The sequence below is a fragment of the Phocoena sinus genome, chromosome 5 (genome assembly GCF_008692025.1).
Source record: "Phocoena sinus isolate mPhoSin1 chromosome 5, mPhoSin1.pri, whole genome shotgun sequence".
In the NCBI taxonomy this organism is placed as follows: domain Eukaryota; kingdom Metazoa; phylum Chordata; class Mammalia; order Artiodactyla; family Phocoenidae; genus Phocoena; species Phocoena sinus.
The window spans coordinates 69,492,868-69,513,743 of NC_045767.1; the positions used below are offsets into that span (position 1 = coordinate 69,492,868).

At 35.8% G+C, this 20,876-nt stretch overlaps 1 protein-coding gene across 4 annotated transcripts in view; it reads right to left on the reverse strand.

Moving 5' to 3' along the window:
• The window catches only part of GNPDA2 (glucosamine-6-phosphate deaminase 2), a 31,512-nt gene extending 20,486 nt beyond the window's left edge, over positions 1 to 11,026 (reverse strand). For 2 of the 4 annotated variants that reach the window (XR_004349894.1, XR_004349893.1), the window contains exons 1-4: positions 10,860 to 10,991; positions 7,784 to 7,945; positions 3,556 to 3,657; positions 2,339 to 2,521 (exon numbers count right to left, since the gene is read on the reverse strand). Coding sequence is in view for 2 of the 4 variants with exons in the window: in XM_032631818.1 (XP_032487709.1) it covers positions 2,339 to 2,521; positions 3,556 to 3,657; positions 7,784 to 7,907 (409 nt within the window). In the remaining 2 variants the exon portion in view is untranslated. Of the gene's footprint in view, positions 1 to 2,338; positions 2,522 to 3,555; positions 3,658 to 7,783; positions 7,946 to 10,859 lie in introns of all 4 variants that reach the window. The other 2 variants (XM_032631818.1, XM_032631819.1) reach the window with 2 other exon arrangements.
• Between the last annotated feature and the right edge of the window lie 9,850 nt (positions 11,027 to 20,876).

The window sequence follows — 20,876 nt, forward strand, 5'->3', positions numbered from 1 at the left end:
CCTTCGATAATAAATATAAACTGTCAGACCCTGGATTAGCCCACGACTACAATGAAGGTATTAATGGAAGAGGAAAGGAAATCCTGTTAAATTTTTTTGCAAGGGGAGAACTACAGGAAGTTTAAGACAAAAATTGGTTAAAAAACAAAGTTCTTTTTAGTAGTAAGAGTCAGTGATAAACATAAATAATTATGATTATGCTCCATTAGTTTCAAAGGTAGAACTAAGGTGAGTTATTGTGAGGAAATGCACTGAAAAACTTTAGCTACAAAGAAACAAGAAGTGGCTTAAAGCTATGGGGAAAGAAGAAAGTTTACTATAAATCTCTGAAAAGAGAGATTAAACCTTAAACATTACACTAAGCTAAAATATTTTCTGGAAAGTAGGCAAAAGGGCAAAATGGAGTTAAAGAGCTCTTATCAGTTTTTTTTCCCCCAAGTAAATTCTACTTCCTGGCATTGAGACCCCAAGGGATTTGTCACAAGAATCCTTATGTAAGGTCAATAAATTAACAGGAAAAAATAAGTCCTCAAATAAAGAAGTAAAAAAATACTATTTATGTTATCCATTCAGCCATTTTTAATACTAAAGTTTTAATAATTGCCATATCTTTTTGTATAATGGTAAATGAGTGAAAATATTTCTTGATATAACTAAGATAAACAGTTTAGGTATATTATTTTACAGTAATTCTACTTGATTTTGGTAGAGTTTAGAAAATCTAAAGAATGCATGGGTAGCGCACTCCTTAAACATTTTCAAATATCTACTGCCTTGGCCTTGATATTGGTAGGCGCAAACGGTAATTATCTCAGAATTGAGCAATACAGACAAAACTAGAATGCAAATGTTTTCCAGGAATAGTGAAGTAATATTAGCAAGTTTTATTTAAAAAATAGATACTTTCTATTTTGAAAAGCAAACTAGTCTAACTTGGATTCTTGCTCAGATAAAAAAACCATCCTAGACTGTCTATTTAAGAAAGTAATTGATATTAGTTATGCGAGGTAGAGATAACAATTTCCTCAAAGAGAAAAACTTCAGTCTTGCTGGATACCCTTAGAGGTAAATCAGTAAAAGAGCAGGACATTCAATGAACTAAGGAAAAATTACTTCAGAAACTACACCTCAGAGACAGAGTGGAGTAGCACTTAATGGATTACCAACTACATACCAAGCACTGCACAAGGCATTTTATACATGTTATAATGTGGTTAATTCTCATCAATTCTGAAATGGTTAATATAATCTTGTTTTACAAATAACTTAATTATATTGAATTAGTATACTGAACTAGTTTACTGAAATCAATAAATTTCCTAAGATCTTACAGATAGTAAGTGGCCAAAACAGGATGCTAATTTTTGTCTGACGATAAAACCCAATTTTCTCCAAAGGCAACCAAACACCTCTACAATACCTGGCCACCTCAACCATAAATTAACCTTAGTACAGGTCTATTGAAGATCTAATTCATATAGTTTTGAGCAGTCTTCTAATAAATTAATTGTAAGATACACCTGGATCTAATGGATATATCTATCTCTATATATCTAATGTTAATTTAGAGCTTTAGTATGTTTAGTTGAATACTAAAGAATCTGGCAAAAAACAATTTTGGTTTCAGTTTAGATGATGCACTATTCATATGCTTCATACTGATAGCAGAAAACCGTATTGTCATTACAAAGGAAGAGATTCTTTCACCTCTTCAATGGTAGATCATGAACACACAATATACATACACATATGTATGTTTGTGTGTGCATGTATATATATAAATTTCAAGTGGAATTTAGTTAATTAAACATTTACTTTAGAGTTTATTAAGACAATTATACAGCTTAATTCATATTAACTAAAGGCTGATGATAAAATTTTACATTCTTAACTGATTTCTTAGTGAAATGAAGCAATTTGAATGATCAGTAGAGAAATGTTAAAATCCACCTGTTCCACATGCAGACTTTCAGAGATTTAACGCTGTAATTTGATAAGAAAGCTGGGTTGGGGTTTTAAAGAAACAGTAAAAGAATAAGAGTATCACTGAGGAAAAGAAACATCACTCGTTTTCTAAGATGTGGTAAACTATCAGTTCTAAAGAGGTAATTAGGCAGGGATTAGGACCTATTTCTCAAGCCATAATTTAAACAATCCCCACTTGCAACATTAAGATTATTTTTTGATGAAAATAAAGTAAAATAGAAATCAATAGCTGAGTAAATGGGTATTACAGACAGTCACAGATGTTCTTTACATTACACAAAGGTAAGTTTTGTTTTTTAAAGCACCTAATCCAAATATTAATAAATGATTAATGACAAAATGTTTTACGTACCTCCAACAAAAAGATCAATTCCTCCAGCTTCTTTTATTTTCTTTTCAAATGCATCACATTCTGCTTGTAAATCTGTAGCATTCCCATCAAGGATATGAGCATTATTAGGATCTATATCAATATGCTTAAAAAAGTTATTCCACATATAAGAATGGTAGCTTTCAGGATGATTTCTGGGAAGTCCTAAATACAAAGTTAATAAATAAAAATGTAACTATTTCCAGAAATAAATCTAAAGTTTACTTTTCTGATTAAGCCATAAATGCTATTTAAAATATGTAACATTTCTATACCATATTCAATTTAAAAGCATTTTTATATGTAATATATGCTTATTATGTGCCAGGCATTATTTTAATCACTGTACATGTATGTATTAATTAATGTGTACAATGTCTATGGAAATAACTATTATCAATCTCACTTTATAGATGAACAGAAACACAGAAAAGTAACTTTCCCAGGGTCACAGAGCTCACAAAGGGGCTGGAGCACAGAAGTCTAGTTCATGTACATGTAATCACTATATTCCCCTTCTCAAATACAAAATTTTAACCAAATAAAACTGATTTATGTGTTAAATTCAACATAAATTAAATGGCCACACAACTGAGATCTTGATCTACGTTCTTCCTCTGTTATTCCTATTTACATACAAGGTATACTAAATTACAACAGTTCTTTGACAATGACTCAGGCTACTGTTAAAAATGTGTACCTATAAAATTTAAATTTTAACACAGAGTTTATATGTATCACTGATCTTTCTAGTTAAGCAAGGTCACAATCAATAAATTATAAAAGCTTCAAGGCTACAAATAGCCTTATATTTAAAAAATATTTTACTAATTACTTTTACATACATATTAATTCATTTATCCCCACAACAATACTGGTTTTAACTTTGCCTTAAGAAAAAAAGAAAAAGAGAGAATGAGAAATGTGAATGAATTGGCTCAAAGTCGATGGAGCCAGGACTGTGGCATAGCTGAAGACGAATGCAAATCTTCTCATTTCTAGTCTCACGGTCCTTCTACTATGTCATGCTGTCATTACAAAAATATTTTTTTTATATAAACTCCCAACCCCACTACAAGGTAATACATTATACTCTAGAAATATATTCATATTACATTCAAAACAAATTTAAATAATGTTAATATTCTCAATATATTAATTTTTTTAAAAATATAACATGTCCAAATAATATAGCTTACCTACATATTCATCCATGTTAAAGGTCTTCACATATTTAAAAGAAAGGTCTCCATTCTTGTGATATTCTATTAGTTTTTTATAACATCCTAAAGGTGTACTCCCTAAAACAGATAAACATTCCATTTTCTAACATAACTTGAAAATCTAATTTAAAAAAAAGTTTATATTAACCTTATTCTCTTCTTAATAGTATTTTATATTTCTAATTTATTAGGCAAACAATTATTAATTTAAATACACATTCAGTTAACAAATATATGTTGAATTAGTCTCTCTACAAGGTAACCTAAAATTTTAGTAAACTAGAATTTGCTGAATAAAGCTGGGAATCTGTCAACAGAAATTACAGCTTGGAAAATTATTCTTGTGTCGCTGGATATTTGGAATTAATGGTGTATATTCCAGGATTAGAAACTTCTAGAGAGCACATGTGAATCAGAAGAAAAATAAATGTCCCACCTTTAGAGAAAAAACTATTTAGAGAAGGATTTGTAGCATAAATGATACATAAATAGGTCAAGTATTGACCATTCAATGAAATCAAAAGTGAAACCAGAGCTGAATTTAAACACTGCCTCTACTTTCAAAATAGAAAGTGGCAAGGATTGAGTGAGGACGCTTATCCTTTAAGTTTTTAACTGGAGCTCCTGTTTCTCATTTTGTGTTATTTTCAGCATATATCAGCTAAAATGTATAAAGTAAAATGATTTCTAGGAAATGGGATCTTGGCTTTGGATACTTCATCTGAGTTCTTAATGTTATTGTTTTATAAGTGTGATTCTTTTATGTTTTATAAAATTAAGATCTGCTTGATAGTGCACCATGAAACGACACAATAAAGATAAATGAATTTAGCCACTTGAGGATGGCCTCTCTTTGTTTTTTAAATTTGCTGTATTTTTTCATTTTAACTACAAATTCAAAGACTAGATTGACTACATTCTTACAACAAGCAACCTGGCCCACACAATCCTGGTCAGAGTATTGGTTTCTAGTCTGCCCACCATCACAAAACAAAAGAAAACACCCAAACACAAAATTTCTACTCAAGAGGCAGGGAGAAGTATGGCAGAACTAAGCAGTCTCTGGCAAAAAAAAAAAAAAAAACCACCAGAAAAACAAAAAAACAACTAATACAAAAAAAATCTAGAGTAGTAAAAAAACTGACTCTCATTTAAGATGACAGAATAATAGAAGTGGCTAAATATCACACAGACAGGTTCACAGAACAGAAGACTAATAGGTTTTCTTAAAGTTAAGCACACATACTGTTTTAAATTGTCATTAATAATTTAAAATTTATGTGGTCAAACTTTACAATTCCTTCTCAAAGAACTACAGCCCACTAACATGAAACCTGGATAAAAGATGGATAAGTAAGCTCTTCTTTCTCCTTTTCTAGAAGCATAACAAATTTTCTGTGTGTATCTTTCAGTGTCAAGAGAATAGTTATAGGACTCCCTCCGTAATTTAAGGACATATGAACATAAAAAGAAGTCACAATAGTGATAAAAATCACATTCATTTTCTACTTTTTAATCCAAGTGGCTGAATAGAAAAAAATCAATGGAAGATATGGTACACGGTGAACTGGTAAAAGAAACTTCATTTTAATATATTTGCTTTGCAATACTCATTTACTAACATAACTAATTTAGCAAGTGCTTACTATGATTCAGATAAAACAAAGATTATGACTGTTTCTACCCTAAAAGAACTCACAGAATACGGATAGACAAGTACAAAGTAACTATAACACAAGGAAAAATATAAATAACCTATAAGAAGTCTGGGGCAGTATAGTGAATCAAAGAAGAAAACACTATAGTCTTGCTTGTGGGAGAAAGGATGAAAGACGGCATTTCAACTGAGTCTTTGAAGAAGAAGTGAAATTCCCATAATCAAAGAATGGGTTAAGTTGTAATTGAAAATAGAAAAAAGATGGGGGAGGAGGTTCAGAGATGACACTTGTATGCCTACCATGCGCTAGATGCTATGCTGGTGTTTCATACATTAGCTAATGTAAATCTCACAAGTATGGGAAATTGGCATTCTTTCCCATTTTGAAGGTGGGAGAATTGGGGTAAAAAAATTAAGGAATGTGCCAAATATCACACACACGGCAGTGAAGCCAGATATTCAAGAGATTCTCATAAAGTTCTTATTATACAGTATGCTAGCAGCAACATGAGTGAAAGTAAAGCCAGCAAGTTCAGGCCTGTTCTTTGAACTACAAGCAGTGTAACCTGCCTACCCTGATTCAGTGTAGAGGAATAGTGGGAATAAGTCTGGGAGGCAGGTTGGGCCCACAGCATGCAGGCCCTTAAATGTCAAGCTTGTCAACATCACTTCAATAAATATATTACTGAACAGGGCTTCCCTGGTGGTGCAGTGGTTAAGAATCTGCCTGCCAATGCAGGGGACACAGGTTCAAGCCCTGGTCCGGGAAGATCCCACATGCCGCGGAGCAACTAAGCCTGTGCGCCACAACTACTGAGCCTGCACTCTAGAGCCTGCGAGCCACAACTACTGAAGCCTGCGCACCTAGGACCCATGCTCCGCAACAACAGAAGCCACCGCAGTGATAAGCCTGCACACCACAACCAAGAGTAGCCCCCACTCACCATGACTAGAGAGAGCCCACACGCAGTAGCAAAGAACCATCACAGCCAAAAATAAACAAATAAATAAAATTTTTTTAAAAAGATATATCCTGAACAGATATTCCCCAGAATTGTGCTTGGTGGGGCGTAATTACAACATAGCATGTTGTTTACAGAAATGTATGTTCAAATTTCAAAAGCATGGGGTGGGGGGAGGTAAGGATGGGGCATGATTAACACTGTCATTGGTCAATGAAGGAGAAAAGTAGAAAATGTTAACAAAGGTTTTCCAGAGATATACCCTTGGCAGATGTATTATTAGGCAGTAATACTACCCAAAATAAAGCAGAAGAATTGCATATCAAAATACACAAAAACATGTTTAGCACTGCTGGCGTTTATGGCTCTGAAGCCTTTCTGCTCCCATACTCAAATTACTGTCTATTTCTTCATAATTAAGACAAAGTGATTAAGGCAGCTAGTCTGAGCATGGCCCAGGTTTACAGAAGGCAAACTGATACAGAGGCCATGTTCAACCACTGGGGCTCACATATCAGAACTGTGGGTGCTGAGGGGGCCCATTTCTGGTGTGCACAATTAAAAAAAAATCCTCTTTGACATTCTTACCAACACCTACTGCCATGGACCGAAAAACAAAAAGCAAAACAACAAACAAACAAACAATCAACTTGGTGAGCTAACAGTATCTTTCATGGAAATTATGCAAGTGAAAAACAATTACGATTGTAGCTTTTCTATAGTTGACATGTATGGGGGGAGGAGCAAGAGGAAAAAATACTGTTTAAACACACTTAAGAGAACCTTAAATTTACATAGTGTTTACAGTATACAAGGGACTTGCTCTTACTTGAGCTTCAAAACAGCATTGTAAGCTATTAATTTCCTTATCTTCCTTAAAAGTAAGGAAAACAAGATTATGGTGTAGAATAAATGCCCTTCAGTCACCAAGAAAGTAGCAGCTCTGATTCCAGGTCCAATACTCTTTCCTATGTAAGTCAACAATATCAAATAAAGTACCATGTATCAGTGACACTACTTGGTAATTTTTTAAGAAAAACCTTAACCGAGAACTAAATCCAATAAAGTGTATAATTAATGCTTATGTTCATTCTGTCATGAAGACATACCTGTCTTCAATTTTTCACCTGTAATACTTCTAAAATAGAAAATAATCACAGAAATAGCAAAGGGCTAATAAGCTAATATGAGGCATATGAGGTAAAATTAAGAGGCAGTAGTACATATTTTAGGTACCTCTTAATGATCAATGAGAAGGCTAATCTCCCAAGAAATTGCATGAATAGTGAAAGCAACATCCCTAAATACAAACAAAAGACTACTAGAAAAAGGTACAAAAAATATCATGACCATGACCTGAGCTATATTTCCTTTTCAATTCTGGAGTGGTAGGTGAGACAGAATTTTAACAAATAGTAATGAAACTTAGATACCAGATATGTCTGTATCTATATATTTGACTTGATATCCTAATATGTTAAATCAGAGATATGACAAGAAATAAACAGGAAACATATTTTACTAAGAAAAAGCCTTCAATCCCACAACCTTGAGTACCTAATATGGAAAAAAAATGGTGCATTACCTGTTGGCAAACCCAGTGTAAAATATCTGTCCTGTCCAGGTCTGAATTGAATGATGCGATTACAGATGTATTTGGCTGCCCATTCACTAGCCAAGTCATAGTTATCAAGAATTACAAGCCTCATTATGGTGATGCACAGCTTCCAGGACAAGAAGTTCAAACCTGAGAAAATTCCATTGTAGAGCACTTTAAGTAATTCACAGTCAAACAGAAGTAAAATACATTGATGACTTTAGAAAGGACAGTACTTAAGAAAGACATGCTTCTATACAAATACAATCTATACTTTTAAAATAGTAATAATGGCTGTTCTCTTTTGGATGAACTTTGAGTTCTGGGCAGTGGGCTAGGTCATTTAAGTACAAATATCAATTCTTACAACAACCTTCTGAAGTACATACAACATCCAGTTTTAGATGAACAGAGGGACTGACACAATTTGACTGAGTTCACACAGTTACTAAGTGACAAAGCTGAAATTTATATCAAGGCAAATTTACCATAAAGACATCACACTGCACTATCTCTACAGGTATACTATATAAAGCAACATAAATCTAAAGGCAAACAAAGCAGCACTCATTTACTGATTGCAAATTAATGGTAGTAATGATTACTCAGCACCTTTTGGGTTACTTACTAAAATCCAGAACTCTCCCTATGAATGATGTAATAACCAAACCTCCCTTCTGTATAAAAGTGATACCTGCACTTAAAAAAATTTCAGTCAATACAGAAAGATAAAAAGAAGTTAAAAAAAAAAATCGACCCAAATCCTGCCACTCCGAAATAATGCTCATTACTATTTGGTATACATCGTTCCAGCTATCTATCTAATGCACACATATAAATAGGATGTATAGAAATAATTTCTAACAATGGGATCATACTAGACATGCTATTTTTAACAAAAAGCATAACGAATTGAATTCTTTCTGCATTAAACAGAAGCAAAAGAAAATAAAGTGAACTAAAGAAACTGCTGATCTCTGGGGGAAAGAATTATTCACAAAAAAGCAATTTCAGTTCCTAAAAGTATTCTAAGGTTAAGAAAAAATATTATACAAATATTAAGAGATCAGCATCATTTAAAAACTATATGATTCCATTTTACACAACATGTGAAAATTGCATTCTTACACTTCCTCCCACCCCGATTTCTGTAAGATGTATTATTTTATACTGCCAAGATTTATAACATTTACAATGTGTTCTACAACTATAATTCCCAGATTTTAATTCTCAGTTTTATTATACTTAAATGGATTTGTTACCCACACCAATCCTTTCACAAATGGCTTCAGCAGTCCTGAATTCTGTACCCACAAACCATACATACAGAAGTCAAAATCTTTACATTAGAAAACACTGAATCTAAATATGTCCTTAAGAACATGATGATTTAGATTCTGGCATAACAAAAACTTACAATCACCATGATCTAGAATTATGGCACAATAACAAGAGATAAATATCATTTACAGACAATAATTTACACAGTTAAGTCATGAATTCAGTCCAACAGATGGACTTGGCCTCCATTTAAATTCATTAATAATCTAATGGCAGAAACAATTTCAAAGTTACACCAAAGAATCAGAAACATTTCCTGGCTGTTTTAACCATCAAGAGATATACTTATCTCTAATAAGAATATTCAGCAAAATGACTACTGATAAAAAGAGAAAAAAAAAAAAAAAAAACCCTGTAAGGTGAGGAGGAGGAATGGCATTAGAGCTTTCCAAGTGTCTTCTGTGTTTTGGGGCATGCTATTTCTTTTCTCAGTTCAACACACTTGTGAGAGAGGGCCTCACAATGCCAAGCACTAAGCTCTGTAGACACAAAAATGACAAAGATAAGGATCCTACTATCAAAGGGCTTAGACTCAATAGTCTCTGGGGAAGAACTTATCCTCATTTTTCAGATAAAGAAAAGTGCAACTCACAAGTTTATTACTGATGTTATAAAGCTATTAAGTGGTGGAGGGCCTATCTGACTGAAAGATACATGCTTCCCAAAAGTGCCTTATAAGGACGAATCACTTAGGATGCCTGTTAAAAAGATTCCCCAGACCTTTCCCTGGACATGGTGTTTCAAAAGATATGAAATGGGGTCCACGGAATCTGCACAAATATCACAGGTGATTCTTACAATCAGGATACATTTGGAAAATAACATCATACAAGATGACTTCATTGCACAGAGGTTCAAGTAAGCCTCTCAGACCAAACACAGGCACGTTTTGCTTTCTTAAACTCTTCCGCGAGTCTACAGTTCAGTTCTAAAAGTCCCAAATGAATCACCTCACCCAGAGAAAAGTAGAATGCCACATGTGTTCAGATTTTTAAATATGTCTTTTTCCAGTTTTTGCCAATCCTCACACATCTGAACTGCTGCTGCGGTCGACCATTCTCTGACATCTTGACCCGACAGCACTCAAAAAATGACACAGCACCACCCCTGCCCTCATCTTCCTCTGGTGCTGATTCATTTTGGTGTGCGTCCCTTGGACAAAGAGCTGCCAAACACAAACCTGAACTTTAAAGCTGGATGGGAACTTCTAGACGACTTGGGTTACACAGCTATTTTAGAATCTGTACTAGAATCTGGAATCTAGGCTTACAGAATCCCCGCTCTGCGCTTTTTCCCTAAAACACACTACACCTGACCTCAAAAGATTCCTGAAGCCCGACCAGGAAGGGGGCTCTCAGAGCAGGGGTCCAGGTCAGGGTCCCGACGAGAGGCGAGAAGCAGCAGAGAAGGCTGTGGTCCCTGCCCGGAAGGCGAGGGCTGCAAACTCACCTCACCTGCCAGGCCGCTAGGCCCGTCTCTCCTTAAACCCTAACGAATGCAAATGAGGATGACTATTACGAATTTGTAACAAGTGTCAGGAGAAGACTGCCAAAGAGCAGGGGCCAGGAAAGCCCCGTCCCGAAGAGAACGACCAGTCAAGTTGGAGGCTCCCGGAACCCCCATCCGCCCCGCGTCCCCGTCTCCGCATAGAGCCCACCGGTGGGTGCAACAAACAGCCGGGCCCCCGCCCGACTCCCCTTCCAGGCCCTTCCCGTGTACTCACCTGCCGACCTACCGGCTCTTCTGACGCTGGAACAGCGAAAACAACCAGCAGCCAGTCAGCCCGGAGAAACACCAACCGGCGCGAGGAGCGTAAAGCCTAAGGAGCCGGACGTAAATCTAGGCGCCGAGGGGAAGGCGGAGCGGCCTGCGGGTCCTGCGCATGCGCGCGCCTCCGGCTCGCCCAGAGTGAGCTGCAAAGAGGTCTTTGTGAGTTGCGCGAGACCGGAAATCTTTACTTAACGTGAGTCTCAAGTTGTTGGGTCGTCACCTCGACGTTGTTCGTTTTTCATCTCTCATAGGTTGAATGGCGGTAGATTCTTTGGGTTTATGAGATTTAGCATGTAGGACTACAGTGCTCATACATAAGCATTACTTTAGTTGCTGCTTATAATAGCAATATAAATTCATGTCTCTCTACCCCAAGCTATTGAATGTCTACTTTGCAAGCACAATGACAACTAAGCGCTTTTTATCAATAAGCTCATCAAAGTTAAATTTAACATGCTGCAGAAAGGCAAATCTTGGAGTGGCTCAATAAGCGTAAACTCTAGAAGGAAATTCTGATGAGATACGAATTTGTGCTGAGATTCTAGGAAAGGGGTAGAAGAAGCAGAATCTGCTTTGAACTGAGTATCATAGATCTTTGTTCGTGAGGTGGATGGAAGGAAGCAGGGCTGGGGAAGTTATTGTTAAGAAAGCAGCAGTCACTCAAAGGAAGGGTCTTGTGGCCTCACCAGGTCCCATTAGAAACACTGTTTAGAGTTCTGGGGTGACAGGCAGACTCAAGTTTCCTTGGACACTGCAAAGTTAAGATAAATGTGTAATGCTACAATCCCAAATTCCTTATCTGAAGTTCTGCACCTGGGTTGTAAATCCACCCTGCTTCTCTGGATCAAATGAACCCCCCTGGCTCACATTTTTAAGGCAAGAGTAGAATGTTCCATTCTCAGATAAAACTTCAAACAGCAAAATTTCTCACAAACTGGTACTAGGGGACAGAGGTTTTTGGCACTATAGCTTTGAGTTAGTTTACAAAGAGTTTCAAATACCACCCCAGTACTATAATTTATCATCTAACAAAAATCTAGTGTGCATCTACTGTAGTCAAAAAGACCTACAAATAATAAAAAGAGCCTTGCAGGGAATATTATTGGAGCATAGAGTGATATTTGCGAAATGTATTCTTTCTCAATGGTTTTACTTCTTCATGTGTTTCTGACACTAGAAAAATAAGTTCTGTCCCTGCTGTAAGTGCTGACAATGGTTAATTCTGCTTTGATTGCACTGTTTCATGTCCTGTCTTCCTTTTCTCCCAAGTTGGTGTTTCTCACCTCTTGCAGCCCATATGCCATGCTTTGTATAAGATTAAAGCAAGAAATTACTGCCATCAAAAGCAAAATATTTAATACTAAACAGAAAAAAGTTGTTTTTGACAAGGACAGGGACAAGTATGCTGAGTCACTCATTTTTCCATTCAATAAATATTTAGTGATTATGTGTCAGACACCAACATGAGGAAAACAGACACACAGTCTTTGCTGTCAGTGAACTAAGAGTCTTGTGGGGATACAGACATTACCCAGCAAATCCTAATAAAGGAAAGTAGTCTCAGTCATGAGACTCTAATTGAGACATTCCTTTATGTTCCGGGATGACCTGGGCATAGAAACAACCTGTGTCTTGTCCTCCAGATAAAGCCCCAAGGAATGATAATATTAACAGAAAGATCCTATGAACCAAGGTTTTAGATGAAGAGTTTGGTAGGAAAATTTTAACAAGCGATCACCCAGGGAAGGTGACAGATTTACAGCAGCATAAGAGCAGTACAGTAGAGGTAGCTAGATAGGTGACAGGAAAATATGCCTGATGACAGCCCTGGTCTACTACAGGTCACAAAGAGAAGCATCAAACAGCAGTCATACCCTGTCATCCTGATAGCTGGCACGGAGCTGAAGTTAGCTGATACAGAGCCTGAAATTGTGCTTCAGTCAACATGTATCATGCAAATGGAGGCCGATGGACAAAAGATGTTTCAGCAGACACCAGTGAGGATATATACTGAAGACCAAAATGCAGAGGAAGAGATACCTATCCATTAAGTGGATGTCAGAGAAGAGAAAATGGCCCCAGAACAGATGCCTCCACCGATGTAGATGCCAGTAGCCTCCCCACCTTAGATGCCATCCTAAGTCAAAGGTGGGGAAGAGGGATAGAAATGACAGAATTTACATTTGAAATGACTAAGGAAACACTAAAACAATTAAATGAACCTGAAAGATAACTTTTGTTTCCTGCTCTCATGAGAATGGGGCTTGAGGGAGAGATTTAAGTAAAAGTTACATTAAAGCTGTATATTATATAGAGATATTACGGACAAATAAGAAATGGCACATTGGAATTTATGGCCTATGCAATTTCTATATGCTACAAAAGGTTTTAGTAGGGTATACCATGATCAGATGTGTATGTTAAACAAAAATTACCCTGTATGCCTGTAAAGAATAGACTGAAGTTGGGGCAGGAGTAGATCAGGGAAAGCTGGATTTTGCCAGAATGAATACAGAGGGGGATACTGTAAGCCCAGGAAATAGTTTGCACAAAGGTATGCAGGCAGGAAAGTAAAAGGCATATATATGGAATTCTGAATGACTACCAAGTGGCTAAGATAGGATGTATTTCAAAAACTAGAGAAAATGAATCTGGAAGGCTATGCATACAAATTGGACTTTATATTGTAAGCAGTGGGGAACCACTTAAGCTTTATGAGTGTAGTAAGAGACTAGCAGATTGTGTTTTAGGAAGAAGGAAGTAGAATGAGTAGGGATTGTACGATAGCAGCAAAAATCCAGACATAAAAAGACTCTAGGCTCATTTTCTATTTTCCCTGCCCCAGCCATAGTACTAGGCATTTCACTAATTGCTGAGAGTTTTTGGTTTTGCTTTGTTTTATTTTGTTTTTTATCAAGAATGTTAGGTTTTACCAAACGCTTCCTGTATCTATTGAAATGATGGTGTGGTTTTCCATTTTAATCTGTTGGTGAATTATGGTGATTGATTTTTGAATATTAAATATACCTTGCATTGCTGAGATAAAGCTGACTTGGGCATGGCTTTTCTTGTCATGGTCATGGACTTTCAGTCAGAAGCAACTAAACATTTGCCTGGATAGTTTTTGACAAATGACTCTTTCCCCAAGAGTGGCTTGAGTACTAGGCAAGAGTTCTGAATTAGACAAAATAAGAAAAGCCTTTCAGTGGCTTCTTCCAAAGTTCTTCTGTCTTAAAGAGAGAGGTAGGGCTTCCCTGGTGGCGCAGTGGTTAAAAGTCCGCCTGCCGATGCAGGGGACACGGGTTCGTGCCCCAGTCCGGGAAGATCCCACATGCCACAGAGTGGCTGGGCCTGTGAGCCATGGCCACTGAGCCTGCGCGTCTGGAGCCTGTGCTCCACAACGGGAGAGGCCACGACAGTGAGAGGCCCGCATACCGCAAAAACCAAACAAACAAACAAAAAAAAAAAGAGAGAGAGAGAGGTAAAATAATAATGACTGTTTTGGGGAATGAGGGTTTGAAAGTGCTCCAGCCCAGTTTTTCTCCCTATAGTACTTGGAATGTAAACTTGTTTTTGTTTTTGTTTTTCCCAAGGCTACCATAGTTCTGGGAGCAGGGGATGGGATACGGGTAAGTTAAAACAAACAAAACTGACCATTCTTATTGATAGTCCTTCAACTTTCATGAAAAAGCTTCCCAGGTTGCTGAAAGACTTTCAGTAGTCTTCACAGTTTTCAGAAATGTAGATTTTTATAGTTTGTCAGTTTTCTTTTTGTTTTTATGGGGGGATAAATTTTTGGATATCCTTACGCTGCCATTTTTGCTGAAATCCTCAATTGATTACTTTTTGAGTGAGCGTTGACAGTTTGTCTTTCAAGGATTTTTAAAATTTATGTTGCAAAATTATCGGCATAACACTGTAACATTCGTTGTTACCTGTACAATCCTTAGTGATTTCACTGCTCTCATTTCTGATATTGGTAAATTGTATCTTCATTTTTTTTCTCCCTAATCACCGTGGTAAGATGTTTATTAATTTAATTGATCTCTTCAAAGAACCAAATTTTGGATTGATTGAGTTTTGCATTGCTTTCTGTTTTCCATTTCATTGATCTCTACTCTGATCTTTACTATTTCCCAAGGTCTGCTTACTTTGGGTTGAATTTTCACTTCTTTTTCTAGTTTCTTAAGTGGAAGCTAAGATTAATGTTTTGCAACCTTTGTTATTTTCTCATATATACTTGTAGTGCTGTATATTTCCCCTCTTAGAACTGCTTTAGTGGCATCCCACAAATTTTTATATCTTGTCTTTTCATTTTCATTCAGCAGAAAATTCTTTCTAATTTCGTTTTTGATTTCTTTTTGACCCACAGGTTATTTAGAAGTGTATTCTTAGTTTCCAAATATTTGGATATTTTCCAGATAGCTTTCTGTTTTTTATTTTACTTCATTTTTCTTCAAAGAACATCCTTTGTATGACTTAATTTTTTAAAAATATATTAAGATTTTTTGTGGCCCAGAATATGGTATATTTTCAAGTTCATTAGAAAAAAAAAATGTGAATTCTATTTTGGGGTGGATTACCCTGTTAGGTAAATTAGGTGAAGTTGGTTGATAGTGTTCAAATTTCCTATATCTTTACTGATTTTATGTTACTAATTTTATGAATTAATGAGAGAGTAGTTTTGAAATTACAGACATTTGTGTATTTTTTGTTGCCATTTTATCAGTGTTTGGTTCATGTCTTCTGATGCTCTGTTATTAGGTACATAAACATTTAGGTTTATTATGTACTCTTGATGAATTAAATACTTTATCATTATGAAAGGATCTTCTTTATCTTGAGTGATATTCTTTGTTCTGTAATCTTCTTTGTCTGATATTAGTATCATCATTCCAACATTTTTTTGATTAGTGTTTGAATGGAATATATTTTCCATTCTTTTAACTTATTCACATCTTTATGTTTAAAGTTTTAAAAAAACAGATTTATTGAGGTATGATTGATATACAAAAACTGCACATATTTAAAGTGTACGAGTTGATGCATTTGGGCATATGCATACACCTGTGAAATCATCATCATAATCTAGGAAATAAACATACCCATCACCTCCAAAAATGTGCATATGTCTCCCTCTTGCCTTTAGTTAACATGAGATCTACCTTCTTAACTAAAATTTTAAGAGTGCAGTACAGTATTGTTAATGTAATAGGCACTATGTTACACAGCAAATCTCTAGAACTTGTTCATCTTACATAACCGAAACTTTATATACATTGAACAACAAATTCTATTTTCTCCTGCCCCTAGCTTCTGGCAACCAACGATCTATTCTCTGCGTCTATGAGTCTGGCTATTTTAGATACCTCATATACGTAGAATCATGCATTATTTGTCCTTCTATGACTGGCTTAATCAAAGCATAATGTACTTCTAGTTCATCCATGTTGTCTCATATGGCAGAATTTCCTTCATTTTAGGGCTCAGTGATATTTCATTGTATGTGTATATCACATTTTATTTTTTATCCATTCATCTGTTGATGAATATTCAGATTGTTTCCATAGTTTGAATATTGAGAATAATGCTGTAGTGAGCATGGGAGTTAAGGTATCTCTTGGAGATCCTCATTTCAGTTCTTTTGGATATATACCCAGAAGTGAAATTGCTGTATCATATGGTAGTTCTGTTTAGTTTTTTGAGGACTCTGTTTTCCGTAGTGGCTACCAGCAATGTCCAAGGGTTCCAATTTCTCTATATCCTCACCAATATTTGTTATCTTCTTTGTGGGGGTCAAGGGGATAATAGCCATCCTAACTGGTGTGGCAGGATAGCCACTGTGGTTTTGATATGCATGTCCCTCATAATTAGTGATATTGAGCACTTTTTCATTTTGGTCATTTTTATGTCTTCTTTGGAGAAGTATCTATTCAACTCCTTTGCCAATTATTTGAGTCATTTGTCATTTTGCTATTGAGTTGTAGGAGTTCCTTATATATTTTGGATATTAGCCCCTTACCAGATATGCGGTCTGAAAATATTTTCCCCCATTCCGTAGGTTGTCTTTTCATTCTGTTGATTGTCTCCTTTGCTATATAGAAGGTTTTCGGTTTGATGTAGTGTTGCTTGTTTATTTTTACTTTGCTGCCTGTGCTTTTGGTGTTATCTTCAAGAAATCATGGCCAAACCAATGTCAAGAGTCTTTTCCCCCATGTTCCTTCTGGGAGTTTTATAATTCAGTCTTATGTTTAAGTCTTCAATCTTTTTTGAATTGATTTTTGTATCCATTTCATGATTTTGCTTGTGGATATCCAGCTTTCTAAGCACCATTTGTTGAAGAGACAGTTGTTTCTCCATTGTGTACTCTTGGCTCCCTTGTCAAAGATCAGTTGATCACTTATACTTGGGTTTACTTTTGGGTTCTCTATTCTGTTCCATTGGCCTATATGTTTATCTTTATGCTAGTTCCATACTGTTTTAATTACTATAGGTTCATATTATATTTTGAAATTGGGAGGTGTGATGCCTCCAGCTTTGTTGTTCTTCCTCAAGATTGCTTTTATTCTTTGGGGTCTTTCTGGCTTAATATCACTTATAGGATTTTTTTTTCTAATTCTGTAAAAAATACCATTGGGATTTTGATGGGGATAACATTGAATCTGTAGATTGCTTTGGGTAGTATGGACATTTTAACAATATTAAGTCTTCCAATCCATTAATGTGGGATGTCTTTCCATTTATTTATGTGTTCTTTAATTTCTTTCATCTGTTTTTTGTAGTTTTCAGTGTTTTGTAGTTTTCAGTCTTTCATCTGCTTGATTAAGTTTATTCCTAATTACTTTATTCTTTTTGGTACTATTGTGAATGGGATTGTTTTCTTAATTTCCCTATATGGATAGTTCTTTGTTAGTGTAGAGAAACAAAACTGATTTTTACCTGTTCATTGTATACCCTGAAACTTTACTGAATTCATTTATTAGTCCTAACAGTTTTTTTGTGGAGTCTTAGTTTTCTGCATATAGGATTAGGTCATCTACAGAGATAATTTACTTCTTTCTTTACATTCTGGATGCCCTTTATTTCTTTTTCTTGCCTAATTGCTCTCACTAGGACTTCTAATATTACATTTAAAAGTGGCAAGAGTAGGCATCCTTGCCTTGTTTCTGATCTTAGAAGAAAAGCTTTCAGCTTTTCACCATTTACTATGATGTTAGCTTTGGGCTTACTATATATGGTCTTTGTCATATCGAGTTAAATAACTTCTATACCTTGTTTGTTGAGAATTTTTATCACAGAGGTGTGTTGAATTTTGTTAAATGCTTTTTCTGTATCTATGATGATAATCATGTGATTTTTGGCCTGTATTCTGTTAATGTGGTATATTATGTTAATTGATTGGAATATGTTGCACCATTCTTTTTTTTTAACATCTTTATTGGAGTATTATTGCTTTACAATGGTGTGTTAGTTTCTGCTTTATAACGAAGTGAATCAGCTCCACATATACATATATCCCCATATCTCCTCCCTCTTGCATCTCCCTCCCACCCTCCCTATCCCACCCCTCTAGGTGGTCAGAAAGCACTGAGCTGTGTTGCACCATTCTTGAATCGCAGGGGTAAATCCCAATTTGTCATAATGTACGATTTCTTAATATGCTGTTGGATTCAGCTTGCTAGTATTTTGTTGAGGATTTTTGCATTTAGTTCATCAGGGGTATTGGCCTGTAGTTTTCTATTTTTCTCTTTTGATTATATGTTTCTAATATTTATTATTTCCCTTCTTCTAATAACTTTGGGTTTGGTTTATTTTTCTTTTTCTAGCTCTTTGAGGTGTAAAGTTAGGTTGAGCTCTTTTCTTATTTTCTAATGTGGGCATTTATCACTATAAACTTCCTTCTTAGAACTGCTTTTGTTCCATCCTTGTTTGATTTATTTGTTATTCAAGAGAGTGTTGTTTAATTTCAACATATTTGTGAATTTTCCTTCTTCTGTGATTTCTAGTTTCATTCCTATGTGGTCAGAAAAGATATTTGATGTGATTTCAGTCTTCTTAAATTTGTTAAGACATGTTTTGTGACCTAATAAAATACAGGGTATTTTCCATCTCAAACACTGTAGTTTTCATCTCTAAAAATTTGATGGAAGTTTTTTTTATTGTCCATGTTTCTACTTAATATATTCAATCTTTTCTTTAGCTTCTTGAACATATAGAATATAGTTAAGATAATTTTTTAAGGTCCTTGTCTACTAAGTTTATTATTTGTGTTATTTCTAGTTCTCTTTCAATTGATGGATTTATATGTTTTATTCTAATTGTGGGAACAGGAACTATGTCTGTCTCTATGAGTGGCTCTGACACTGTTTCCTCTAATCTTTTCAGGTGGTTCTCTCAGCCTCAGATAGTTTCCTTAGCTGTGTTTGCTGATCAGTACTCAACTGAATACTCCAGGGGAACACTCTTCAGAACTTTAGAGTTCTCTCTGTGTGCATCTTGCTTCTCTGTGGTACTCTGCCTTGCAAACTCTAGCTACCATGGCTTCCCTGGATTCTCATCTCTCAACACAGAGACACCATGGGTCTCTGCCTGCATCTCCTTTCCCTATGCTACAGTGTGGAAACTTTCTCTAGACATTAACCTGGGACAATTGTAGGGCTCACTTTTTTTGTTTCTCATCACTCAGGGATACTGGTCCTTCATTGCCTGATGTTTTGTGTCTTGAGAGATGTTGTTTCATTCTTTTTTTTTTTTTTTTTTTTTTGCGGTACGTGGGCCTCTCACTGTTGCGGCCTCTCCCGTTACGGAGCACAGGCTCCGGACGCGCAGGCTGAGCGGCCATGGCTCACGGGCCCAGCCGCTCCACGACATGTGGTATCTTCCCGGACCGGGACACGAACCTGTGTCCCCTGCATCGGCAGGCGGACTCTCAACCACTGCGCCACCAGGGAAGCCCTTTCATTCATATTTTGTCCAGCTTTTTAGTTGTTTAAGTCAGAAGGGTGAATCAGATCCCTCTGACTCTATCTCAGCTGGATTTAAAGAATGGCTGGATCCTCAAAACACAATTTAATGTATTCTTATTACCCAAATTCTGTTTAATTCTGAAAAGTAAATTGCTGTGGCCAGTCAAAAAGCAATAAATTTTCTTCTGCTGGTTGTTACAACCTATTTGCTTCCTATAAAAGTGACTATTAAACTTTCAGAGACTTCGTTGAAAAATCATTATCAAGAATTACATATTGCATGTCAAGCATAAAACCTGATAGAAAAAAAAATGTTATGTTCATGGAATCAAGTTCAAATTTCTCAGAAAATAAAAATAAAAAGATTTTATTTAGAAGTTTTATACCAATTAAAATTTAATATCTTTCTTAATACTTTATATTTCATTTTTTGTCTGACTTTTGTAATATGAAGAAATTAATAAATTTTTCCACTAGCCTGATATAGATGCCCTCAAAACTCCTTTAGTTTACTTCAGTGTGCTGTACATATTTGATCTTTCTCTGTGTAACCCCTCACATGAAAAGTGAGTCTAAATCCTGAAAGACCCTTTGCTATAAGTAGCAACTGTAGAGGTGGGGATGGGTGTGAGTGAGCTCATGACTGTTGGTAGGGGGCACCCAGAATGTTTGTGTGTGTGCATAAATGTGTGTTTTAGTTTTCCTTGTTCAGAAGGTATAGTAAAAGCAAAAGGAAGGTCAGATTTGATTTAGAAAGGAGATCATTTTATAGTCAACATTGCATTACTAGACATCTTGTAGCATACTGATTGCAAAAATGGCTTCAATCCTCTATCTCTCCTTAGATCCACACTCTATCTATTGTGACTGTGCTTGGCGGTGGCTTATTTTACATGATTGTTATAGCAATTGCTTACTGATACACATCTGTTGTAATGCATTGGAGAAAGAATTCAATAATATGTGGATCCTTCCACACTCAAACGTGTTGGCAAAGCTCTCAC